This window comes from Passer domesticus, chromosome 11, assembly GCF_036417665.1.
Source record: "Passer domesticus isolate bPasDom1 chromosome 11, bPasDom1.hap1, whole genome shotgun sequence".
Classification (NCBI taxonomy): Eukaryota; Metazoa; Chordata; class Aves; order Passeriformes; family Passeridae; genus Passer; species Passer domesticus.
This window is the reverse complement of record NC_087484.1, coordinates 67,965-95,396: the sequence shown is the minus strand read 5'-3', so window position 1 is coordinate 95,396 and position 27,432 is coordinate 67,965. Positions and strand designations below refer to the sequence as shown.

The window sequence follows — 27,432 nt, the reverse complement described above, 5'->3', positions numbered from 1 at the left end:
TCTCCCGGCGAGGGAGAAGACGGCCACGAGGCAGAGGCGTGCGCGGGGGCGGGGCTTGAGCGGCCCGGCGCGGGGCGCGCGCGGCCTGCCCTCTGGAGGCGGGAGGAGGCCGCGGCCTGCCGGAGCGATGCAGTGGTGTCGCAGTGCTCAGTTGTCTTCATATGTCATCGTGGTCTGTACTGGTGAGGTGAAAGGCAAGTACAAGTTCCTGTAGCCTCTCCTGATAGTAAAAGGATACATATCTGCTTTCCCAAGGGAGATTTATTTAATAGAAATACAAAACTGAGTGGTATTGTAATTACAGTGCCACTCTGTGAGTAGTGAGCGTGCTCCCCATTCTCTGCTTTTGACTAGGTAGATTCACTTTGGCACTTCTGGAGATTGTGTCATTAAGTCCTCAAACCAGCTGAGGAAGAGGGAGGAGACAGGTGCCTTTTTGCTTATATGCTCAGAATGAAATATTAGTAAGAATGTCAAATGAAGTGTCAAATAAAGAGATTTATTGCTCTTGAAATATAAGAATACTAGCGTATTCCAAAGAAATAGGTCAAAATATAACATCTTGATCCCTTTGAACATTAATGTTATTTAATGTTGTCTTACAAAACATTAATGTTTTTGTAAGACAACAAGGAGGACACCCTTGTTGATTTTCAGGATTCAGAAGACCAATGAAATATGGTCAGAATCTTTTTTTACAAGGTTGTTGTTTATTTTCCTAAAGAATACAGGATGGAAATTTCTTTTTAATTGTTCAATAATTATTTAGAGCTTAATTATTAACTAAGTATGGTTTGAATTTCTTTACTTAAAATATAAAGCAATCTTAACTATAAATAATGTCACGTCCATAGTATTATTGCTACTTAAACAGCTGCCACAGGAAAATTGCTTATTCCCATTAGGTGTTGTGTTGCATACATCACTGAGCATACTTTAAGTTCTAAGTACCACTTTTCCAAGTAGCATTACTCTTAATATATTTTGAAATGTTAGGCCAGAATTTTCTGTAGTATGGGGCAGCTTGTGTTTTTATGTATTGTAGGCTATATCCTCACTGTGTATCAAGTGTTCTGATTGCATTTTGATCAATATAACTGTTTTGAAGCATGAGAGATCAGAATGTTTCCTGTATGGAAATTAAGTTGGTTCTGAGCTCTGGTTCAGATGAAGAATGCACAGTTTGCTTAGAAACACTGACTCTTACCGTGATAAGACACTGTGCACATGTGTTTTGTAAAGCATGTATTTTTGAAGTCCTCAGAAATGAAGAGGTTGGTTGTTCTGTGGTTAAAAGTAATTGTACTAGCAATTTGAAAGCAATGAACTGCTATCACCAGAAGCTATTGTTCGTTTAAATTGTGAAGCGTGTAAACCTAGTTATCATCTGGCTTGTAAAAACTTTTGGCCTGAAGTCTGCAGAGAGTAGCTGTCAAACTGAACTTTTGAACTATCATAAGTTTTTAAAACAGTGAGTGAATAAGCTTTCTTACCTTCAAAATGATTCCTGATTGCCAAGGAAGTTTTTGCAGCTTTTAGCCAAAACTCTGACATCTACACGTGCATCTATAAATTCCAAAGTTGACTCTGATATGCATCTAAATTCCCAAGCTGGGGAATTCACTGTTTCCACATGATAGGTATTTGTACTAGTACTGCATTTGATCTGGGTAGTTTCTGTGCCTGAATAGTTACAATGCAATTCTGTTATAGTAAATAACATGGGAAAGTACTTCAGGTATCACCTTGAAAACAAAGGAGACCAACAAACTGCATACCCTCTCTCCACAGCAGCTTGGGTTTAAGCAGGATTCTTCCAGGCAAGATAATGGTTTGCATTATTAATACAAATGAGATGTGAAGCTGCAAGCATAAAACTGCTGAGTGAAAAGTTTGGCATGTCATGGTGTTACAAACTTGGAAATAATTTTCTTTCTAATGTTCACCTAAAAGCATTTACCAAAATTGGAAAAACTTCTTGGTACTTAACAACTTGAGAGTTAATACTACCTTCATTTCAGTCTTCTGTTGAGACTAAATTTAGAGTTGTGCAAGTAAGTAAAAATCCTATGCAGAAGCCACAATAAAGCTATAAGATCTCTATAGCAATCTGTCTTTGTGTATCACCTGCATTCTTATAAAAGCTCGCCAGATATGCATTCAAACATTTTTTTTCTTCTTCTAGTTGTTCATTGTGAGACTTTTTTGTCATTTTCATATGCTTTTGCCATAAGTCTTCAGTATCTGTGTTGGCAATGTTCAGCTGACTTTTGTGTTTTGTTTATAATTACAGTACCAAAGTGGAGAAGGGATTCATAAATATGTGAGCTTTTTATAAAAAAAAAAAAAAAGTCTATGACCACTGTTAGGAGGTTGTGGGATTTTTTCCAGAAAACATTTTTCAGATTTAATATACTTTAACAGCCATTTATTTTGGCTTGCCACTGGAGGATTTTAGGTTTGCTGCCAAATCAGGAATGGCTCATTCATTCACTATGTTATTTCCAATTTGTTTGTGTTAAAGAGTCTGTCTCTTGAAAGGATATCTTTATTGCTGCAATAAATTAATGTATCAGACTGTGACTGCGAGTCTCTCTAATTGGTTAGCGATTCATTCCAGATTAGCAACCCCCAGTATTCATGTGCTTTGTGAGGTCTGCTTTGTAGCCTCTCTAAAGATGCCTTGCCTTTATATAGAAATCTGTGGCCAGATTTCTATATAAACAGAGATACCTAATTTTAAAGGGTTGCTCCATTAGGCAGAAGTTTTTCATGTCTGTCATTTTTGCCTCACAAAGTTGTCTATTTGTACAGTGCACACAGACTATTATTAAATTTTCTGAGTAGTCCTATGAAAGTGCTATTGTATAAATTTTGCTTTATCTAGAATGTACTTCAGAGAAAAAGGCTTTTGGTCTTAAATTACATCTCATTTCCTGTGTCTGTTGGGGAAAAAGAGAAGATACCCCTTGTCTTGTCCTGACAAAGCATATTTCATCAGACTGCTATTATTTCTGTGCAGGCTTTTAAGAAAAAGGCTAAAAGGTCATTCTTTTGTTTGTAACTAAGAAAGATATTGTCTTTGAAAGATGGTTTATTTTTTCTCATATTTTAAATAATCTTACTCTCATAGCCCAAATATATCCTTGCTTTAAAACCTTAAGATACTTATTTAAATATAAATATGCTCAGAAAGAAGACCAATTCACTTTTAAGGAAGGCTGAGTATTTATATATAAAATGTGCAGTGTTTAGGTCATGTTAATGTTCTTGCAAATAAAATATTTTGACTGTCACGTGAGAAATGAGAAAGTGTGTTACAAGAGTGAATCCTTGAGGATGTTTTTACATCAATATGATAAATGCATAAAAGGTACTTTGTAAAGGTGGTATTTATCATTCACTATAAATAACTAGATTTAATAAATTTCTTTTAATGTTGTTTGGGTTTTTGCACAGCCAAATGCCCTCTCTGTAGGAATGAGCTTCAAGTAGACAGCTTGGTCGAATGGTCCCCTGGAAGAGGAAGTAGACTCCAGTAATGGAAAGAAGCCTGATCAGGAGTGGATATCTAGCTCAAAGGTGAATTCTATTATGTTTCATTTGCTTTCATTACGTTTTTGTAGAGCATACTTTATAATTGTGTAAATATACTGAACATGTTATAAGTATGGACAACATACTTAAAGTTATTATTTAGAAGTCTGTCCAGCACGTCTAGCCAGCACAGAAGAAAATGCATACTAAAATCACACCATAAACAAACTGCAATTCCCTTGCAGCAGGGAAACAAGACAAAAGGAATACCAGTTGTAAATTGATGCTGGTCATTGTTCGGTACATAGATGTGCATTAATTAAATAAAACTTCAGGTAAAGAGCTTTGCTTTTTGTTTCAGTTTCTGAAGATAGAGCAGTTTTATAAACACTGAAACTTATTCAAATCTTAATTTACTTTTGGAAACAAAATCTAAATAAATAATTTATTAAATCTTATTTAAGCAATATATATTCTGCTCTAGAGGGTGAAACTAAATGGGCATATGTTCAATACAATACTTGTCAGAAAAAAAACATTGCAGTATTGTTATTTTACTTTGTAGAATTGTTTCTCAAGGTCTGCCACATCATTTTTCTTTGTCTCACTTTCATTTGCTGCCAGAATTTCTATCTTTCTGCTTGTACTTTGATTTTTTCATTTTGAGATTGCTTTTCTGAAACATTAAGTTTTTAATTTTTAATTAAGAAAATGTTCTTTCAAATGCTGGTTACAAATTTGTTCCCTAAAAATCTCTTTGTGGAGACGTGAGTTTCAGACATCATGCTCTAGAATAAATAATTATTTTTATTCTTTTTCTTTTTAGCTGGTGTAGTTACTTTCATTCTCTAGTTAGGTTTAGCTATGATGACATAAAGAATCACTTACTGAGAAAACTAGCAGCGTTCTTCTGCCTCAAATCCCATTCCTTGTTCCTTTTGTTCTCATGTTGGTTCCAAAAGAGCTTCTGGTGCCTCCTTATTCCCTGTCATACCTAGCCAAGGGTCTTGCTTACCTTATTTGTCTCAGTATGTCTGGGGGAAGCCTTTTTTCACTTCTTGAGTATTGCTGTGGTAGATCACTTGCCTTGGGGCTGTCCATTGCTTAAGCCTTGTTCTCTCAAGTTCCAGTACTTTGTTCTTATTTTCCATATATGCTGGAGATAGGAGACTTGCAGACTTTTGACCACATGAAGTATGTCTGGAAAATTGGTTGTGAATTCTCCTTCCCAAAGCACTCTCAATCATCCTGTAGTTTGTGGCTATTAAAAATGCTGAACCCTTAGTTTCCTGTGGAAATTAGAAGAAAGCCTACTCACAGAATTCAAGATTAGTTCATTTAAAAGGTATTACTGAACAGTGATTTCTCTCAATTGATGTGAACTTTATCAAAGCCATCTGTAGGAATGGACTCTAGCCAAGTCAAAATAAGTTCCTTTCATTTCAGATAAATACTTAATTTGATTTCAGATAAACACTCTTATGCATGCTTTAGTAGAACTATGGAGGGATAAGTCCAGATGCTAAATGTCTTGTTGTTTCTCAGTTCACAACTTTCTTGTCACTGATAGAAAACTGTTTGAAGTAAGTAGAACTGATGTTATTTTTAATAAACAGGTCCTTTTATGGTGTTTTAGAAAGATCTCTCAAAGAAAATGGAATTTCAAATATGCAGAGGTCAGGATTTTAATGTATTTATTTCCTGTTGTCACCCAAAATGGATTGTTAAATTCAACATTTTTACTTTCTCTTTAGAGAATCAGGGCTTGCATTTATTCATTTGGATGGGTCAATGGCACAGAAGAAAAGAATGAAAGCAATTTGTTGCTTCCAAAGCAACCAGGCAGGGTCCTGAACTGTAATGCTTTTGTCTCTGAAAGTGGGTGGAGTTGGATTAAATGTGACAGCAGCCTTCCTAGTGTTTTTGATGGATCCTGCGAGTAATGGGTTGTTCATAATGATACGGCCTAATCTACGTGAAACTTCTTTGGTGTTTTTCTAAGAGGCAGATGGAAAGCCTCTCTGAGAAAGAATGACACTGATGAGTATCTGTTTAAAAGACAAATAGGACTTCTTTTGTTTCCCTAGCATCTTCTTGTTTTAATACTATATTTTTGTGCTGTCTATTTATTTACTGTAAGTGGAAGAATGCTAGTAGTACTACTAACAGAGTGGAATGACACCTTACAGTGTAGCATATGCTATCTGTTCATTCTTCATATCGCTCTTTCTTTCTGATACTTTTAAATGAGGCTTTCTGTTTGTTGTTTATGAACTTCAAAATCCATAAAGTGCAATTTGAGGAACAGTATATATTTAGTGTGGTACTTGTCTGCTCTAGTCTCTTCTGCTATTACTGAGAATTTATTTATAAATTAAGACATTAGTCTGAAGTTACATTTTGTGGCCATGGGAGACTGGTAATGCCCGCATTAGGAAGTTTTTTTCCTTTCATTAAAGCACTCAGAAATGCAGAATTATTTGTAAAGAATAAAAATGTAAATTACCTTTATTGACAGCAAAATACTTTCCTTAGCAAAACTGATTCATGTGTTGCGTCATTGTACCAGATTAAGGGATTTCTATTCACTTCCTGCCTTCCCCTGTTTACTCCTCTGAGTAATTACAAATGTGGGGATTTACAAGTGAATTACAGATGTACTGTAATTCACTTGTAATTCCCAAGTTTTTTGGCAGTTGGAAACTGTAACAAAATCTGCACTAGAAAGAAACAGAGTAAATTAAAACAATAGTTTAGCTTTGGACTTGGGCATCCATCACCGCCAATTGTAAAGAAAAAGTACTAGCTTGGACATCAGGTAACAGTATGAAGACAAAAGCTATTTATTTAATAAATCAAAGAAATTAAGTATGAATAAGAATATGGAGAAGTTGCAATGAAAGATTTTTTTTTCATAAATCACAATGCATCTTCACAAATATTGCCTGTGTATGGACTGCATTGATCCATTCAGTTGGAGGGGATCTGCACTACCATAATACCACTGCCATCAAGTCTGACTGCTTTTTTTTTTAACAATTCTCTGAATACTGCAGAAATATTGTAGAAACTGCAAAATAATTTTAATCTTCTGTGAAGATAATGAATGAGGTATAATGAATTCATCGTATTGTGGCAAGCAGTTGTAAGAAAATAAGCTAAGCATTGCTAACACTGAGTCATCTACAGTCTATAGGTTTATCTAACAACCCAGAGCCAAATATAATTGCTGCCTTTATAGACCATTGAACAGCAACTTCTCATCCTGCTGGTAGCCATCATGTGATGGTAGCCAGCCCAAGCAGCAGTGGTTGACTGCTTGTGTTTGATGGAGGAGCAGTGGGCCCATGTGATCTTTTATGATCTCACTTTTGAATAATCAGTGTCAAATGAAATTCATTCATGCATTAGCATTCCTTGAAGTGCACTAGCGGCAACAATAGATTTAAGAAGCAGAAATACCAGTGGAGTAATCAGTTTTTTAAATTCTGTGGATATATTGTAGAACTGTAGCTTGGAGAGCCGTATTCCTTCTCTGAGAGGTGCAAGGGAGGAATATTTGTCCAACTAGATTACTTTCTCTCTCCCCCCTCTTTTAAAATTGCTTGTTTGTTTAAATACAATCATAGATGCAGAATTCTTACCTTTAGGAAGAAATACGAACCTTTAATATGAGAATATCACAAGTATACAGATGTTTCTCTAAGGCTCAGGTTTGTTAATATTTTCCAATGTAAAATACAGTATACTTTGTATGAGATACTGCAGAAAGGTACAGATGTACTGTAATTCACTTTTTCTGTGCTGGATTGATAAGAGTGAAAGTAGTACACTTCAGTCTTTCTTGACTACAGCAAAAATAGAACAGAACATACTTCTGCATGTTTGGGCTAGGTCTTTCCTCCAGACATCATGTTATTCTCGTACGGTGAGATTAATAATAGAACAGTTTGCCATATATGGCTTGCCAGGAATGTTCATCTTGTAGTGAAAAATACATAATTTGTTGCTCTTTTGCTTAGTACCATAGGTTGGAGAAACGAGACCTGTTTGGCTTTTATCTTGCAGCTTGATGTCTCTGAGTGTGTGTAGGCATCAGAGGTTCTTAGAATCTAAAACAAGTCATTAAGAAGAATTCTTAGCAACCTGCAGTATGCGGGTGACATGACAAGGCGAGCCCATTGCATGAGACTTGCTTACAAGGGACAGAACATTATTACAGCTGATGTAGATTTAAGTATCTATTTTCTGAGAACTAGTAGCACTGTACTTGTGGATAGATGAAACATGCTGGAAAAATGCAGAACATAGACCTGGCATTTCACAGTTCCTCACATTTAATGTTACATCCAAAGTATAAGCACTAACAGCTACAGTACTGTTTTGTGTTCAGCAAAATTTCTTGTTTACCTGACATGGTGATTATTGTATACACTAATGAAAGCACTGAAGAATCTCAGTTGAGCATGAATGTTTATGTCTGTTCCTTTCTTGCCATTTGATTCTTGTCTTCTGATATGTGTTTACCTAACATTCTGCTCCCTTCACTGTGATGCTCAGACTTTGAATTGGAGTCATAGATTGCTATATCTATGTCCTGTTTAGATTTGGGAAGTGTACTTGACAGCAGAGAAATGGAGCTTTACATAAAGCTTGTAAAGCCTTTCACCTTTTGCATCTGAAAATATCAACCTGCTGATTATAAGATGAATTGCAAACATAGGAAGTGGAAAAAGACTGAGAAATAAAGGGAAGATGACTACTATTTGGAGCAAGTGAGGTAATGAAAGAAGTGAGAAAGGAATTAAAAACAAGCAAACTATCAAACTGATGCCGTTTTTGGAGAGCCGGCACCTTAGCCATGGAGAAAGGCATACTTTAAGTCTGTTAGAAAGAAAGAATTACAAGGACACAAATGATGGAGGACAGCATGAACCCCAGTATCTGATTGCCACTGGAAAGCTGAAAAAGAACAAGAAAACAGCTAAACCTGATTGAAGTTGGGTTTTGAGTGCCACTTTTTTGGGTGCATTGTTGTTTGTTTTGGTTTGGTTTTTTTACATAGAGTTCATGTAAGTTAAACTTTGTGTTTTGCTGGTACAAATTTTGATATTTAGAGATAAGCTGGAAAAACAATTTGCAATTATGTAGGGGCAATTTCACCTTTTTTTGTTATGTCCTTTTTCCAAGTAAAAATTTCACAGGCAAGAGAACCATTTCTATGGCTAGTCAAGCTACATCATTACTTATGTGAACATATGCTGACATTTTGTAAAATGGCTAGTATGATTATGAAAACAACTAAAAACAATTACTAGTATTTTTTTTCATCTATTAGATTATTATTTCCGTGTTGCAAAGCCACGTATAACTACTTACTGAAGGTAGTACTAAACTTTATGGTCTCTCCCAAGAAAGCCATTAATGTATCTGAGAGAAAAGAGGTAAAAGCTGAGCACAGAAAAGTCCTGTCTGATTTGATGGAGCTGTTCTGTAAGCAAGTGGTCAAGCACCTTGGTGTTCTGACTGTTTGGGCTTTTTTTTTCTGCTTTTCATGATCTGTAAGTAGTCTTGGCTTTTGGCATTCTCCTTAGTGAAGTTTGAACGGTATGTTCTAGGAGTAAGCTTTTGGAATTGTTTTTAATTCCAAAGATTGAGTTAGTAGTCTATCATTCTGATTTTGGTTGGGTTTTGTTTCTTGTTTGAGGGGGGGGGTTTGTTTTTTTTGTTGCTTTTTTTTTTTCTTTCTTACCCTATACATAAAATAAAGATGTATATGGGAAAAATGCTGCTTAACTTTTAAGAGTTGCTCTGAGTTGTCACCATTAAAGGAAGGCCTTAGATTATAGGGTTCAAAATGGTGAACGAAGTTCCAGTATTTGAGTTGCAATCTAAGCAGTGCTGTGATTCTTCCGAATAATGATATTTAGAGTATAGTGCTGTTTTGAGTACATTCAGATTAGAGCAGAAAACTGCTTGATATATCAAGTGATGCTATTGCAAGGGAAAAAAAGGATCTCTGCTTTTCTGTAAAAGCTGCCTACAGCAATTATGAAGGAAATAGTGGTAAATAATGGCATAAAGGTAATTTTATTGAAAATAAGCTGCATGGAATTTGGTATAGATGTCATACCTTTCCTGAGGCTGTGGTAAACACTTGATCATAGTTTGAATTACAGAGGCTACAACAGAATTATTTTCACAGGTTATCTTTCTTCACTAACTGTATTTGTTAACTCAAAACATGCTGGTTTTCATCTTATTCAGCATCTCTCCTTATCTTACTGTATTAACGTAACAAAACATACATGCTAAACGAAATTTTCAGGCAGGTAGTAAGTATCATACTTTTATACTTTCTTGGTTCTCTCCAACTAAGTTTAAAAAGAACTAACGTCCCTATTCTCCAGTATGAATACAGACAAGGGGAGGAAAATTTAGACTCTTTGGTTCAAAAAGAGAATTTTATCATTTCCCACAGAGTAGTCTTTGAGTACGCAGAACTCTCCAATATTTGTTTGATAAAGTATACTTTTGTCATTACAGACTGTAACTAGTAATCCCTCCTGCTTTCATGCTTTCACACAACTTCAAATTTATCTGTTAAAAAAAACAAACCAAAAAACAAAAACACAGCAAAAGAGAAAGCCATACAGAAAAGGGCTAGTTACAACCTGGAGTTCAGATACTATGTTCTTTTAAGTAGCTACAAACTACTTTGGACTGCATCTATTAGCATTTTTTCTAAATGGTGAACAACTAAATCATAGAGGAATTAAGTAGTGAAAACAAGTTAAAATAGACCAACCCTTATGTCTTCTGCTTTACCAGCAAATGGTGAGAACTTGTTGATTGTTTATTTTATTTTTAGGCTCAAGGTTTAGCAGCATCAGTAAATTCCAGCCAAAATCCTCCTTTACTAGGAAATAAGGAAGTAATATTTTCTTAGTGTTTTCTTAGTGTTTCTGGATTTCTGCAAGGTACAGCTGTCAAAAAACACTACATTTGTTCTGTTAATACTTTTGACTAAAGGGTAGAAAACCTTAGTACAGATGACAGCCAATCTCTGTCTGTCATCAGCATACTTTATTTTTACTGCTTTTCCATGTGTCTTGGAGTACATGTAGCCTGAGTGTGGCAAAAAAAGCACTTTCTTTTACTGTCTTTATATGCGAAAAGAGTAGTTTTCCTTACCAAGGTAGGTACAGTTACTTAAGCAGCTATGTAATCTTTCTTTGCCAAAGTAGTAACAGTTGTTTTTATGACTAAGTTCAGTGTACAGGGCTTACATTAGGGATGGTGTTTCTTCTTGCAAGAAGGATGCCTTCTTCCCAAACTTCAAGTTACTAATGTAAACAGCTTCATCAGGTTCTTCCTTATGTGCCCTCTCCTATATTTATGGCAAGTTAATACAGGGATTGGCCCTAAACAACTCCCTGGCAAATTACTAAGTACTTCTAAATAATTATGAACTAAAAGCTGGACATTTGCTAACGAGAGTTTGAGTAGCATCAGCAAAGCTTAAGGGATATTTATACCTGTTGAATGTTTTAGTTAGACTGCTTTGAAGCTCATTTTTTTAATTGCTCAAGAGTTTAGGGAAGACAGAAATGCATGACAACTTTTTATTTTTGTATCAAGTGCAACATTGCAAGGAACAGATAAAACTCAGTTTACTAGTCCCATAGTATACAGAACTGAAAAACGCATTCTGCCATGCTGCAGGCACTGTGCGTAAGAACCTGGTCAAAATTTCAGTGCAATTGTGACTGGAAGAGCAAAGCAGTGCTATTACTGTTACAACTGTATGTATCCCAGTGTCATTAATACATTTATGGTAAAGCAGAATGGCTACCACTCCAGTGTATGAGCAATCCCATGAATTAGATTTTACATCTAAAACAGCAAGCAAAGGAATCAATGCTAATCACCTAATGAGGTGAGGTTACAAACCCAGTTTAAAGAATATGTTGAGCCAATTGATCAAAACAGAAGAAATTTTAAGATGAAAATGCCTGGTTTTATCTAGTATGGAGAATTGGAAATAGGGCAGTAATAGGTGGCCCAAGGATTCTGCTTCCTAGCTTTTGCTCAGTCTTCATCTGTAGCACTGCAGAGGCCTTCAGCCAAGAAGTTTTTCCTTAAGCTACTAGCAAGTGTAACTGACCACCATCTCTACCTTCCTAGCTGTTAGTTCTGGAACAAGTCCTTGCATCACCACTGTTTGAGACAGGCACTTCTACTGAAGGTAGGTATCAAGTTTCTTCTTGATGTTGTCAAAGGAATCCACTCCCATATAGTCAGCTTGGCCCTGTTCCCACCGTTCCTTGCGTTCTTCTGAAGATTCAGTTGGTAATAGTGGTGATACTGATACGTGGGACACTGCCTCTGTAACTTCTGCCTAAAAGGAAAGGTAGAGTAAAAATACAGAAATACTTTGTACAGCTAAAGCGATCAAAAGGTCATAGAATGGACAACAAAGTTGATGTTATCATGCGCAGTAGCAAGCATTGCCAATGGGCACGGATTGTGCAGCTTTCCTAGCAAAATAACAAAGCAAAGTTACAGAAGTTAGCAAGGGGAAAAAAAAAAGAAAAAAAGTAAAATTTAAGTTCTTCATACCTCTCTACAGAAGCCACAAGAGAAAGCCAGAGTATAGACCAAGCCCGATAGCTGCAAATAGTTTGTTAGAAAGATGCAAGATTACCAAGAGAAGCACATCTGAAGAGGTCAATAACTTTGGTCTTAGAAAGGCTGAGAACTTAAACTGGTCCATGTACTAAGCTAAGACTAAGAAGTCTGCAGTCACATGCAGGCTGCTAAACTCTATGAATAAGAACTAGAGTTAGAAGCATTACTTTGGTTGTCCTAAGCATATCTAAATGTGATTCACCATGCAAGATCTGTATGTACACATTTGCATGCTGAACTGGGGTTCTTCTGCTTGAGAACCTTATTAGCTGCAACACATTAAGACTTAGACCCTTCTCTGTATGAATTAAAGAAGTTACTACATCAAAGAAGTTACTACAGTTTAAGAGCTGGTGCTACATTAACTATGTACATGGTTTGTTTTAGGTAAGCATGCCGTCATGTCCAAGACCTGTCTAGCATGCTTCTCTTTTATAGTATTATTTATTCCAAGCTTAAAAGGACAAAATTAAAATACCCTGCATCCCACGAACTAAACTGCACCCATGCTTTGAGATGGACAGAGGGAAGGGAAATTGATGCAATGGCAAATAACCTGTCATCCATACTTAGGTATGGATGTACAAGATTATTAGAGCACGTACCATATTTACCCCTGTAGTAATTTCTTTAACAATTCCATGCTGTTCTAGTAATGGTAAAACATCAGCTATGTAGGTATCCCACCACATGTTGAGGAATTCTGGGTGAACTATTTTAGGGTCATCCATGTTGCCCTTTAGGCTTTTTGTTCTGGAGTCATACGTATAGTTCCACGGCTTTGTGCTTCCCAGGAAATGCACCACCTTAGTATTTGCACCAAACCTGTTGGGCAGAAAAAATTTAGAAGTCGGTTTGTACATGTCTCTAGAAAACAAGTTTTGACAGGCAGACATAACTTTTTTTTAACCTGTTATTTTCGTATTTGTCCAGAAAACAGAAATATGAATATATTTAGGAGGCTAAATGCTAAATGATCAAACTTCCAATGCCTATTGGGACTGAAAGCATTGCGATACAACGGGAAAAATGCAAGCTGAATTCTACATTGCACTAGTCAGAATACAACCAAAACCTAGTGGCCTGGGCTATTTAAATACTTACAGACAACTCAAGTCTTTAGGGTGATGTCCATAGCTCAGGGGAGAGCAGTCTCAAGCAGCCGTTGCAATCAGAACTGGTTTTAAAAAGTGAAAAATATTCTACTCCAAAGTCAGCAAGCCAGAGAGTTAAGCATTAAAAGTACTATTTGGAGAAAGGTCAGTCTTAAAGAGTTACCCTTTCAGTTTATAGCCCTGTAGAAATGGATCATTGGATGGCTCTGCTGCAAGGAGACCATGTCCCTGCAAAATAATAACTTTGTATAACGAAGGCATTTCAGAAGACTACTGATCTCTGTGCAGCAGGGTATTGCTAGACAGCCCTCACTTCCTACATAACCTTAGGGCAATCATGCGTGTGTTTGATAGTGGGTTGTTTTCATTTCTTTTTGAAACCATTTAAACTCTTATTTTCAATATGGACTTCTAGCTTTGTCCCAGTTGTTACCAGTATGTTCGTCTGTATTGAAAGTAAAGACGAAATGCACCTCTTCTCAACTAAGAAACTTAACACTGAAAGAGACAACATTCATGTCACTCTCCTACAATTTCAGAGCTGGGCTTTAGCTTGATTCAGTTTTGTGAACAAGCAATACTACTCTGTCTGCTAACAGTGACTATCTCACCTAATTCAGTTTGTATCACATTAGGCTTTCTTGTCAACATAATATGACTGAAATGGAGAGTAACATCAAGTACCTGGCAAAATGTTTTATTAAGCAGATGCTAGTCATTTTGACCAGGACTCAGGTGTTAAAGAGTTTTGTGTATGGAGACAATATGAATGTGTTTCAAAAGCCATAGAATATTCAAACCAAGTATGCATTTGGATGGGGTTGTAGGTTTCATACTATTTTAAGGTCCTTGACTATATTTCAATGTTCATGTTCAGTGTTTTCAATACAACTGATCTTATTGCAGAATGAAGACTTATGTGTGTGTGAAAGGCCAAGTATTTGCTTTAACTGCATGAAAAAAAGTATCTTCAAGAGGTCAGTTACTGTGCTTTAACTTTAAACCCCAAATGTCAAGATTCAGCATAAGGAGATTACCTTAGTTTTATTAGCTGTCAGTACTAAACATGAGTTTTCTTCATCTTAGGCTGTTGCTGTTCTAAGGAAATTTATTGTTCAAAAATCAAGGGAAGTTAAGCTAAAGAATAGAATGCATAAGAAGTATCATATGACACTTGTTGCAAATGGAGAAGTATACTCTTGGTATCCTGTCCAATTACAGTTCGAACAACAGATGCCAAACTTCTACAATGTTTTCAGCATCTGCTTTCTAGATATTTTCTGGACCTGCAATACTTTATTTTGGCATTTAAGCTCAACTGTTAGGAAGCTTTATGTCCACACTGACCTCAGCAACTAATCTGTCTTTCCACATCTCCCAGAAAAGTCCTTCATCAATGTTTTAAAGTTAGAGAGCATTTGTCATGAATTGGCATTTTCCTTTGGAAAAAGGATTACTGAGACTGCTGTGAAATCTAGTCTCGCTGTACAAAGCTGCAAAAAACTTAGCTATTGCTGTCAGTAGGCTTAAATTTCACTATATTCTAACTGTTGATTATCAGGAGTGTAATTGCTGATCTAACCAAGGGATCTTGTTCCACCTCTTGAGCAGGGAATGTTACTTACAAGGGCTGCACTTCCAACATTTTATTTTTGAAGGTCTGATGAATTCAGTTAAGCAACTGATTCAATCAGTTAAAGATATTTTTTGTAAGAAGCTCCCAGATACAATTAGTGTTCTGTGGCAACAAAGTAATTTGTAAAATTAAGGTCATGTGACTAAGAGCCAGCCATGGAAAGAGGACATACTTTACAATAGATGTTAGTTTATCAAATGCTATCCAGCTACTTAGTCATTCTGAGGCTTGCATATATTTCTTTAAATAAGTGTTCCACTTTTAGCATGACAAGATTCCAAATAGTATTCTGATCACAAGACATAGTTTGATCTTGAGCCAGCAAGCCCTGCTTATGCCAGCTGCTGCTTTAGACACTAGTAACCTGATGTCATTCAGAGATCAGATTGTTTTTATGCATTTGGCAGTTTCCCTCTTCCTTGCCTCCAACTTCTGTAGCTCATAATTTATAAAGAGTTTCTGTGTGTTTCCCTTCTTCCCCCCCCCCCCCCCCCCCACTTCTCCTGGACTGTTATAACACTTTCAACAACCCTGCCACTGACATACCACTTACTCACATGCCACACTAATGTTGCTGGCTAGGGAGGATACAGGCTTTGTCACAGAGGAAACATGCAATGATATGTGGTTGGCTGTATTATTTGTTCCATCTTGCTGTTAGTTAAGGAACTGACAGAGGTCTAGAAAGACTGTTAGGAGAGAATTCTAGCTTGATACAAATCTTTGTTCACCACACTTATTTGAATGGTATAGGTTGATTAGATGAAACTGTAACTACAGGTTGTTAAATACCCTAAGTAACCAGAGTGAAGAAAGGGCAAGTTATCTAAGTGGAAAGGATACCACCAGTGACATGCTGAAGGTCAGCTCAAGTTGATTAAAGAGCCTACTGCCATTGGTTAGAACTGTTCTAGACTGTATCCTATACTGGAAGAGTGGTTTATCCTTTTGCAAGTGACCTGTCAAATGTGCTTACTCAACTTCAGTGTTACCACCAGGGATGAGTGGTTTAAGCTACAGATACAGCTGAATTTGACTTTATCAATTCAACCTTTTTTTTAAGAGAAGAAGGTATGATATTTTGAGTGGCAGGAACAGTCTACTTCTAGAAAAGCTGTGTAAGCTCACATCATGCCTGTTCATTCTGTTACAAGAAATTAGTTTATGTAAACGCTGAAGGTCTTCTTGAAGTTTTCAACTTACGCTTTAAATGCTGGAAGGTAGGAATATACAGAAGTGCTGCTCAGATTATAAATAAACGGTAGATGTTTGCTCATGTCTGTTGTTGCCCAGCTGCTGAAGAAGGTGTTTAATAATCCCTGATCTGCACCTAAAAGAGAAAGCATTAATAGGCTACGAGCATCAGACAGCTGTTTGAGGATCTTTTTCAGTCACTTTCCTAAGTAAGAGTTGGTAATGCAGTTATCATGTCTGTAGAAGTCTGGCACAGAGCACTACAGTTCTATTTGTGAACAACCCTGTAAACCTTGCAGCCTTTGAATATTCTAACAATGCAAAGAATTAAATAGTTTATATGGGGTTACTTTTGTTAAAAGATAGGAAGCTGCTCACAAACTCTGCCATTCAGTTTCTTTTACAGCGTAAGTTCAATCTGTATAATGCAGAAAAAATACCCCACAATAAAACAGAACAACTGAGCACTGCTCAGCTGTAAGTCAGAAGATCAAATGGCAACAATTAGTTTTATTACTTATGCTTACAGATGCATGACTAACAATTTCACTGACTAAGTTAGGGTATCAGTGGCCTGTTAGACCTGCAGTCCTAGATGCATCTACCTCCCCACTGATCTGATAAGTAAAGCACATGTAGTCTTGTTGACGATTCTAGTAAAACTCCATCAAATTCCTGAACAGATTATAGGTGTTCCTAATGCTATACTAAAAAGCTTCTGACTAACCACTAAATGAGGATAACAATCTGTGTTCAGAAGGATTACGTCTTAGTTTGCAAGTAGAGGTTGTTACAAGGTTAAATGAATCTGAAGTTGTTTGGTATCTGAGTAGTAGATTAGCTAAAAAAATAAATATAGCCTTCAGGCCGGAGTAGACTAGTTTATAAGCAGTGACTGAGAAGTAAAAACCTATTTATCTATATCCATTCATTCTTTATAGATTAGTCTTTAAATGGTAACAATCGCTCTTATCAACGAGATTGAAGGGAATCCTCTGATCACTTGCTGTGTTCTTTCACCTATCACTGCATTCACAAGTAGCATTACTTGTGGAGTAGGTAAATGGATAGCTTAGTTTGTAGACAATGTTTCATTTTAATCTTTCATTTTCTTAAGCACTCAGTTTCTGCTGACTCAGAAAAAGGTTTTTAGTGGCCTATGATTCGATGTAGGGCAGTATTAAGTACACCTTCAGTACTGTTTGAGCAGAATTTGCTTTTTGCAGCTAAAATATCTAGACGCTGGGCATAAACTTAGATGTACAGACAGTACACTGACAAATATAAATTCTAGGTATCCTGTTACAGCTGTCAGCATACATGCAGATTGCAGAGTGAGAAACAGCCTGGAGACTCAGTCCAGCAATTTCAAACCTCTGACTTGCCTCTCAATCTATAAAGGAAGGAAAGCACTTTTGAAAAACTTGTATCCATCATAAAAGAACTGAAAGGGCAGCAACAGTGTATTTAATGTACTCTACAGGAGTTTCTCTCGCTCAGATTGTTTAACATACTTGGCCTTTTTTCAGATTGCATGCATTTGTGCCAAAGCAGACAATGAAAGCAGCATCTAGCCTGTCCTAACTGAGACAGGATCTCACACATAAGGTGAAAAATCAGGCAGAACTTATATTAACTACGTATTTACAGATACGTATCAAGGTACAATGCAGCAAGACTGAAAAAGCAACTATTTTGGATCTCAGGCTAAAGAGCAAAAGGCTTGTCTAAGCAATAGCAACATTCTTAAGGTAGCAGTACTACCAGATTTCTTCTAATACAAAAGTTTTCTTTCCTCTCCACTACTTTTAGATGGTACCTAGAGTAGTTGCCTGACATATTCTTTATTATCTACAAAGGTGAAGTTTAGACAGACAAAGTAGATGTCTACATAAATAGCCATCATTCTGCCATTTCTGGACAACAGTACTACATAGGAGGCAGCTGTCTGCTGTTACATACAAGAAATATTCTGGAAGGTCTTCTATTCCCTAGTTAGTCCTACTGGTAACAAGGTACTTGCAATGTGTAGCTATAATATTTTATGAAAAATCCTTTCTTAGGATTTTTACCATCCTGAGGAGCTGAGAGCTTCAGGAAAGAAATGTAAACAATAACTACTTGTTGCTGTGGAATGCAACAGGTGCATTTTCTATTAGTTTATGTGGATTGTTTTCAATTAGTGACCAATCACAGCCACTTGTTTTAAGGCTGTGAGCAGTCACAAGATTTTGTTATGTATTTTATTCTATTTTATTCTTGTTTTTTGTAACTTTCTGATTTTTCTTCTCTCTCTGTTCTTTTAGTATAGTTTTAATGTAGTATTTTAATATAATATATAACATAATAAATCAGCCTTCTGAGAAAAATAGAGTCAAGCCTCGTGTCCCCACACTCGGATGGTCCGCCTCAACAGCAATGTGACTTCAACTACACATAGTTTCGTAGGTTGTTAAGTTTGCATCCTTGTGTCCCATTAGAGAAACCTGTGAAGGGTCAGTGCTTTTAAGTTTCCTAGGCCCTTTTATTACACTCTAGATCAATTTAATTTTCAATTAACTTTCTCCCTGCTAAGTTCCTGGGCTCAGTACTAGCTTACACAGATGGTCTAGGTCTCCATGGTGTCATTACTCAATCAGTGCTACCATTTAATAAAAACTAGGTAGATTTTGAAGCTGAAGTACAAACAGTTCTAGAAATTTGATAACTAAACAATTATCCCACTATTTTTGCTGTTAAGTCTTTGCTGCAACAATTGCTTTGCGTTTAGGACAGAGGAAGTTTCACTATTGCATGGCTTTAGCAAGTCAAAGCATATTGCAAAACCAGTTTTATTTGTTTTGGGTTTTTTTGATTGGTTGCTTTTGAGCGGGTTGGGGGGTTTTTTTGGTGGGGGGGGAGGGTAGGGGAAGGTGTTTGGTTGGTTTTGGTTGGTTTGTTTTAATGCGACAATTCAGAATTATGCTATAGATTTTGCCATATCTGGTGATCAATTTGCACCTTTGACTTTCATTATATGGCAGTATTCATTTTCATTGGGTAGCATTGAGCATGCAACTGTGACCAATGCTCTTCAGAAGGCCACACACAAGAGTCCTTACGGTAACAAGGATTATTCTACAGATTAGGAGTGGCATCTTGAGTATTTTACTTTTCACAAAGTACTGAGAGGTAAGTCAACAGGCTAGCTCATTACTTTTTATCTGAGAGTTTCATTTTGTAGTCTTATTTACATAGTTTTCTGAATTTTTTTCAGTTAGACTTTGTTTTCTACCACAGTAGTTACATAATGAAATTAAGTGACAGGGTGACAGGAGATAGTGATACTCAGAAACCTTTAACTATAGCCGTCTCCAAGGGACAGATGCCTTTACTGCAACAGTAGCAGATATAGTAGACTTACAAGACAGCACAACTTGGCTTCTCAAGCTTAACCCTGGTACAGTGGCAGATCCCAAGTAACCTATAGTGGGAAGCAGCCAAGGCTACTACATGCACTTGATATTGGGAAAGAGACTGTCACCACCCTATAGAGACAGGAAGCCATCATATAGCATATGAAGAGATAGCTGTATCTTCAAATTTTTAATTCTCTGAAGCTGTGCTCAAATTGACCAGTACTAATTTTTCTATAGCAGCCTGAGTTAGTATAGAACATCCAAGCCTTGAGTGTTAGGAATGTCTGAAGCATAGTACTGGAGTTTCATTTCTTGTTTTATGATTTCTTGTTATATGATTCTACACCTGTATGTCTGGAGGCCAAACTTAGTTTTTATCTCATTAAGCCTGAAAAAAGTAATTTTACTACATATTATAATGATAGCTTCTATTTCTGAGAAGGATACAATTTTTGCTACAATGAGAATTCTATCATACAGTCCCCATAAAATATATGTAGTTACAGAGCCATCCCAAGTACTGTCACCATTTTGGTCTAACTTACACTGAAATACAAATTAATACATACCATCAAAGCTGCCTTTCTCTGTGGCAAACTGTAACAGCTGCCTGTATGTTTCAATGGAAGGTCGGTAAACAAAAACTCCTGAATTAAAACAGTCAGGCCAGCCTGGATCTGGTGCTGCAGATAGCTCTTCTCTCTCAAAAAGCTCATCTATATTTGACAAAACCTAATTGTAAAGGAGTTTAAAAAAATGGTTTTAGGTTAGATTGTGGTATCATGTTTTTATGGATTTTGGCATCAACACTAAGACATGAAAGGAAGTTCTTGTATCAGTGTTCATCTTACAAAAGACAATACTTTACAGAAATAGTCCCCACAGACTTCATAACAATTAATTTAGTTTAAAAGGCACACACATTCTTACCGTTCCTAGTCCATTTATTACCCCTACTCTTAAAAAAAACCCAAAACAACAAAACAACAAAAAAACACAGAAAAAAATCCAAAACCCCTGATACTAGGTCTTTGAGAGATACCATGAGACACAGCCACTTACCATTGTGTCTGCATCCATGAAAACACATTTTGAAAACTGTGTCAGTTCCCAGCAGTGAAGCTTTGTAAGTGTGATGCCCAACTCAGGTCTTTTCATTAACGCCAAGTGTGCTGAATCCCCACTGTCCAAGACATTTACCAGTATGACTTCATCAAAGACTTTTTCCAGCACTCTCCTGGGGAAGAGTCAATTGGCAAGATTTAGTTGTTACTCCAACAGCAGACCACATGACAGATTCCATAAAGAGAAGTGGAAGAACAGGCGACCAGGCAACATTTCTTGTTGAAAAGTAGTAAGAGTTGACTGCATATTTTGGAATGCACAAGTACACCTGTCTGCCGTAAAGTTTGTAATGTGCACATTTGGGGAAACAAAGAAATCTTTTGGGGTTTGTTTTTTTCCTACACAGAGTTTTAGTTGGGATTGCTATCAAGTCCAGTAAGTCATACACTAAGCTTTTTTTTTCATCCAGACTCTGATTTCTGGCAACTTAACACCCTACTCTGAGCAGACAATTAAGAAATGCAAAGCTGTTAGACTAGCTTGAGCAGGGCAGTAGCTGAATCCAAAACAGCTGAGACACAATTTTATGCAATATTTGCACTGTTCTGGGTTTGTGACATCTGGGACATCTGACTACACTTAGTTGCTAAAGCTTTCTTTATCCCATGAAGTCTTTTCAAGACTGACTTAGTCATGGCTGTGTTGTGTTGAACCAGTATCATATTCATTACAGAGTGACAAACTTACAGGCAGTGTAGTAAAATTTTGTGGCAGGTAGCCAACCTTTGCTTTACCATCAATATAGCATTATCATTATTTCAAGATATTAAGGTGTTCATTCTGCTAAAAACAGGAAACATCAATAAAGTCTTACTGTTCTACAGCATATCTTGAATGCTCAGCAGTTGCTAGTACAATTTAAGCCACAGAGCTTGTAAATGAGTTTTGGAACTCTGCCTTGCAAAGCAGTCTTTATACTGATGGTGGGTCAGTGCTTCTGAACTTCAGGCATACTTTGTTAGTGGAGACAGGGTGAGAAATGCAAGTTCCAATTATACCTTTAGGTACATAGGTATCACTGGTCTAAGGGCATAGTACTAGTTGGCTTTCAGTAGCACACAGGTACATTTAAGGTTCATCTCACCTAGTAGGCTGAAACAGATATTCCTGTATGCAGCATTTTAATAATGACACAACTGTTTAGCTGCCAGGAGACTCCAGAAAAAGTCACTGCATTTTTTTATTGAGTCACCTCTCTATTGTGTCTATATATTGATAATTCTTTTCAGAATTACTTCCCCATGCAGAGAATCCTAACCTATCATCTGTAGTTCCCCATATCAACTCTTTTGTTGGTGTTTTACCCTCTTACATGTGGAAAGAATCCAGTCCACTCCATAGTGAGACTATTCTAAGGAGGCTGTAGGAAGCAGTTGCCTCTTAATTTCATTTGATGTACTGTGGTGACCTTGTTAGATGCCTCTGTTCAGCTGCTGATTTGACATACTTGGTGCTACTTCAGTTCTGCTCAGTTCTGCTCACTTCTCCCATGATAAAATTTGAAGTCTCTGCTAGATTTCAATAGAGCTTGTGTTATATTATGGGAATGGGAATACTTCTGCAAAACAAATAAATACCAATTCCCTGCCCCCACCTCCACATGCATACACATAGCACTAACAAATGCACAGGGAATATCACATTGTTGGACAATTTTAAGCAGGACTACAAAAGAGCAAATGTCCATCAGAAATATCAGTATCAAGTCATGGTTTAGAGCTCTAACTGCAGACTATTTGTTTAACTCATCGTAGGGAAGAAAAAAAAAACACACCAAAACATAAACAGTTTCATGTTTGAAGAACTTACAGAACTTCAGATAGTATAGATGAGTTCTGCTGAAACTAGCTATTTAGCTTCCAGAGTTTAAAAGGTTACTATTAAGGAAGTTAACTTCCATTTTTCAACCTACACATCAGCAGGAACTGTTGCAGTCCAATGCATGTAAGTGACCTTACCTCATAAGATCTGACACCTGAGGAGTTATGAGTGCAGTCAGCTTCCTTGTTGTTCTGTACTGTTGCAAGGATGAACCAAGTACCAGTGCTCCTTTCACATAGGAGTCATTTGTGGCTAGAGTCACAAAAGACTGGTCTGGAAGAAATCAACGTGGTCAAGTTAGCACGATCCGCTACTTTATTCTGAGACAGCTACATTAGAAACGGAGTATTGTTCAGTAATCTTGCTGTGAGACCTCTAAGATGTGCCCTTTAATTCTGTGTATAGGGCCTTCCTACGTGACTCAGTGAAGCAGATTGCTTGCATAGCTATATTTGCTATTGGTAACTTGACACATGGCAAAATGTAGTAAAATGACCCACAAAATCAAGACTGTTTCAAATTTGCCCGCAGGTTAAAGTAAGTCATGACAAAAGTAGAGACAATCCAAAATTCTAAAGAGCTGTACTTGGGCCGCTAATATGCTATTATGCAAAAAGTGTTTGGAGTCTGTGGGCTTGCTTTTGGCCTAAAGTTAGTAGGGTTTTTTAGAGTTTCTCTGGGTTCAGCTCTCAGCCCTGAAGCTAAAGCAGCGTAAAACTTGCAATTCATTTTCAAATGAAAGTAAGCATTGAATTATATCTTGGACAACAGTTTTAAGTTTTGCTAGCTCAGGATTTTGCAGATGAGTTGTTCTGCAACCCATGATTGCAGCTCTGTCACAAGAATGCAAGATTTAAATGGGAAGTAACTAGTAATACAAAAAACACTTTAGAACTTGCAGGAACAATTTTTACTTTTTGAGCAAAAAGAGGTACTATAATCTTCTGCTTCAGCTACATCTTAAATATAGCTTAAGACAGACTGTTTTGCCCTATAGTACTTATTGAAGCCATATTATACAAGAGTTGCCTTCTTTCATGTTGTTTTAAACTGCCAGAGGGGGACTCACAAAAGCAAACAAGTAACTTATAGAAGTTCTTCAGTTCACTGTTAGTAGCCCTCCTTTCAAAGTTATATCACTTTACAAAGCATGTTCTTTTCTACCAATCTATTTTCACTCTATCAACAAAACAGTTTCTTCCCAAGAAATTCAAGAGTCAAATTTATTTTAGCAACTTTGATTTCTTTTCTTTACAGAAGGTGTTACCTAGGTTAGATGAGAGTGACAGTTCTGGGCACTTAAAGGCTTACTGTCAAGCCTAGTAGCAAGATTAAAACACTGACTCCTTTCAGAAAAATTGTTGTTTCACACAACACCTAAGCTCACGAGGCAATCATCATCAATGTCTTTTTAACTTAATACCCATTTAATAGTTGACAACAGACAATCATGTACTGTAATTGCCTATAAGCTCTGCAAACCTGGTCTGCAAGATCTATAGACTAGCTACAAAACCTTCTATTTTGCTTAGCAGCAAAACCAACTAGTCCCAAGGGATTTAGATTATAGTGGTCAATCACAAAGATCAAAAAAGCTTCTATAATGCCAGGAATAAAGATATTTTGTTTCAATTCACTTTTAGCTGCCTATTTGTACTAGTTCATATTCAGCAAATCTGCAGAACAACTTTGTTTCTTTGAAAGGGCAAGGGTGCAATATTTTAAGTTCTATAAACATCCTCCTAATAGGACAGGGTTTTTCACTAGGTAATTTGCATGTTACTATTCAATACATGGAAGTCTGACACTATGCTCTCAAACAGCTCACTAAAAGTCCAGTGTAGATGAAGCGGGATTGTGCCCAATATTCATCAGAATGTTGTTTGGGTTTGGTTTTTTCCCCCTAGCAGTGTAGCGCTAATTCTTAAAGTGACCTTGCCACTGAAAGACAGATCTTTTCTTCATTGACCTGTTAGCAGGTACACTTTTACTCTGTCTCATCTTCTTGAAACTGAATGTTCCACATACCCAAAGGGAAATAAGGTCAATTTAATGATGGAATAAAGGCTAAGAAGCCCCCTACTGCATCCCACAACTTCACTGCTTGACAGGAGGTAAATATTGCCAACCTGGAGACCATCTAGGGCAGCATAACTTTCCAAAGTTTCTAATAAACTATATTTTATTCTCTATCTAAAGTGTCTATTGCATCCATTCTATATCATCCTGTTTGTGTTCAGTATCATCTATATATCATATCTAAGTGTTCTATTCTATATAATTCTTAAGTACATGAGCTCATGCTACAACTGGGGCAAGACCAGTTGGTGCTTACTATAGAAGTTGTATCTGCAAAAGACTAGTCAGTCCATTCTACCTAAACATCAAGTATTTCAGCTGTGTGGGTTCTCCCTTCTCATCCTTTTCTCCTTCTCTGTTAACACTTTCTTCACAGAATCTTGTGTTTACACAGCAGCCACTGTTAGGCCTGAAACATAATGAACTTTTGGTGACAGTATGTCCTCAAAACCACATAGAATGAGAGGCAGTTGCACAGCTTCCTAATTCACTTACCCACACAAAACCATGCTACTTCAGAGAACTCTTTGGCTGCCCAGTTCATAGGCTATAATATTTCTTTGCAAGATTTTTTGTGCTAGCCCTTACACACCCACAAACATCCTGGAAGTCTGAGCTAGAAGCGATTTTTCATTTGATAGCATGCAGGAGCTTACTGGAGTGCTTGCCCCAGATCATTTAAAAATTCCCCTGGAAGATTTTTCTTAGGCATAGCCAGAGTTCACAAGTGCTTGCCTTTTCTCCTGTTCTCTGAGTTAGGTGCTAGTGTATCTGATTTTTTTTTGAGCATAGGATTCCTAGAGAGACAGGAGCATCTTATCAAGACATGCATCGGAGGGCAGACTTCCTGCAGGCTTCCAGACCTGAAAATGAAACCGACTCTGCTGACAACTTCAGGTAAAAAACGGGGAACAAAAGAAAAAAGGGGAAAAAAAAGACCCCACAAAAACAAAACAAAAAAACTCCACAAAAACACAAAAAACCCACAAAACCCCACAAAAAAGCCCAAAACCAACCAACCAAAAAAATTAAAAGAAAAAAAAACCGAAAAAACCCGAACCAAACAAAAACAAAAAACGGAAGAAAGAAATGACAGGTACGTGGAAAGCCGTAAGAACCTACTCACTGCAAAGTATCAAAATCACAGAAATCACAAGCTCTCTCCGGCGTTTCAGGAGAGGGCTGGGTTTTCCCCTGTGAGCCGCTGTACCCCTAGAGTGGCCTCTCCGGCCCATGCTGCTCCCCGCCATGCCGGTGACATCCGTCCCGTTAGGGGACGGAGCCCGGGTCACAGTACCGAGCTGGCGCGGAAAGAGCCGGCACCGTACGCGTTCTCTCAAACCGCACAGCGGTGCCCGGCGGGACGGCTCCGAACCCCCCGCGAGCAGCCCCTGCTCCCGCCAGTCGAAGCCAGCTCGCCGCCGGGACGGCTGCCTAAAAACAGGCGCGGCCGCGGCGATCCCGGGCCGGGAGCTCGGGCCGCGGCCCTCGCGGAGGGCGGCGCGAGCCGGGCGGGCGCACACTGACCTGCCATGGTGCCCGAACGCAGCTCGGTGCGGGAGACGCGACGGCCGCGCTTGGGGCCGCGCTGAGGCCGCCCTTATATAGGGGCGGGGCCAGCAGCGGCGCGTCCGCGGCGGCTGCTGGAGGCCCCTCCCTGGCCGAGGAATCCCCGCGGCGCCGCGGGCGGAGCCCCCGCCATGGCCTCCCGCGGCGGCCGCACGTCACCCCCCCTCTCTCCGGGGCCGGCACCGCGCCCGGCCGCTCCTGTGCCTCTCGGGTAAAGCGCAGCTTGAAAATGCTTAAAGTACTCCACTGCGCGAATAAAGGGTAGGACCGTGTCAGGGTGCTGTAGCTCAGGCTGGGAGCGGCGGTGGTACACAGGACGGGTGTTGCTCCTGTGGCCGCTAAGCCCTGCGGGAAGAAGGACTGAAACTACTGGGAAGAGCCTGGCCCCGTCCTATTGGCACTCTCCCCGCAGGCGTTAGTACAGGTGTATGGGATCCGCCGAGCTGCCTCTTCTCCAAGGCTGAACGGTCCCAGCTCCCTCAGCCTGGGAGAGATGCTTTCTTGACCCTTCACCATCCTTGTGGCCCTTTGTTGCCCTCTCTCCAGTGTGTTTATGTCTTCCATACCGGGGAGCCCAGAACTCAGCACAGCCCTGCAGGTGTGGCCTCAGCAGCGCTGAGCAGAGAGCAGGGGTCCTCTTCCCCGATCTGCCTCATGCAACCCAGGATAGCATTCACCTTTTCAACAAGGGCACATTTTTGGCTTGTGTTTAATTTCGTGTCCCCCAGGATGCCCAGATCTTTTCCTGTGATCTGTTACCTTCCTCAACACAATTAAATATAACTGCTTTTTGATCACAATAAACAGAGGGAAGACCGTTAGGAAGGGGATTTCTTTCTGACTTGAAATGGCAAATGAGCCGTTAACGGATTTAAAAAATAAAACTCAAATGCAAACTCATGAACAAAGAGCACTCCGACTCCTCATTTCCCCAGTATGGGAGATAATTTTTGAGCTGAGACAATTGTTGTTGATCTGTTTCAAAATCAAATTACTCACTTCTAAAAATACCAAAATCAAGGAAGTGTTCCTTGACCAGCCACAGAATAACAACCCCAAAACAAAATATGCATTTAGAGCATACCATTAATTTGCAATTCATGCATCAGCATCATATGCATAAAAGAACGTGAATCAGAATTGTAGGCAATGCTGGTAATGTACGTATATAGGGATTACATAGGGATTGCTATTTTTTTTTAAATACAACTGTTTTTTCAGGTATCTGTGGCTTTGACAAACTTTCTCTATGATGGTATTAGGCATG

The 27,432-nt window shown here is 38.1% G+C and overlaps 1 protein-coding gene and 1 long non-coding RNA gene across 7 annotated transcripts; one reads left to right on the top strand and one right to left on the bottom strand.

Moving 5' to 3' along the window:
- The first annotated feature begins 48 nt into the window (after positions 1–48).
- Positions 49–25,707, top strand: LOC135278454 (uncharacterized). The gene is made up of 3 exons (XR_010345975.1): positions 49–194; positions 3,460–3,582; positions 25,389–25,707. It is a non-coding gene; the product is annotated as an uncharacterized LOC135278454 (long non-coding RNA).
- Positions 11,149–26,320, bottom strand: GYG1 (glycogenin 1). Of its 6 annotated transcripts, none has more exons than XM_064384959.1 (9): positions 26,124–26,320; positions 25,332–25,459; positions 22,655–22,790; positions 20,634–20,808; positions 20,141–20,303; positions 16,183–16,309; positions 12,834–13,053; positions 12,160–12,210; positions 11,149–11,938 (listed from the first exon to the last, which is right to left on the bottom strand). In XM_064384959.1, exons 2-9 carry the CDS (start codon positions 25,426–25,428, stop codon positions 11,777–11,779), a joined length of 1,131 nt encoding a protein of 376 aa, XP_064241029.1. In that variant the 5' UTR covers positions 25,429–25,459; positions 26,124–26,320; the 3' UTR covers positions 11,149–11,776. The 6 variants fall into 6 exon arrangements, with proteins under 6 accessions (XP_064241029.1, XP_064241023.1, XP_064241026.1 ...); XM_064384953.1 differs by lacking the exon at positions 26,124–26,320 and adding an exon at positions 25,719–26,101; XM_064384956.1 differs by lacking the exon at positions 25,332–25,459 and having other exon boundaries at positions 26,124–26,281.
- Between the last annotated feature and the right edge of the window lie 1,112 nt (positions 26,321–27,432).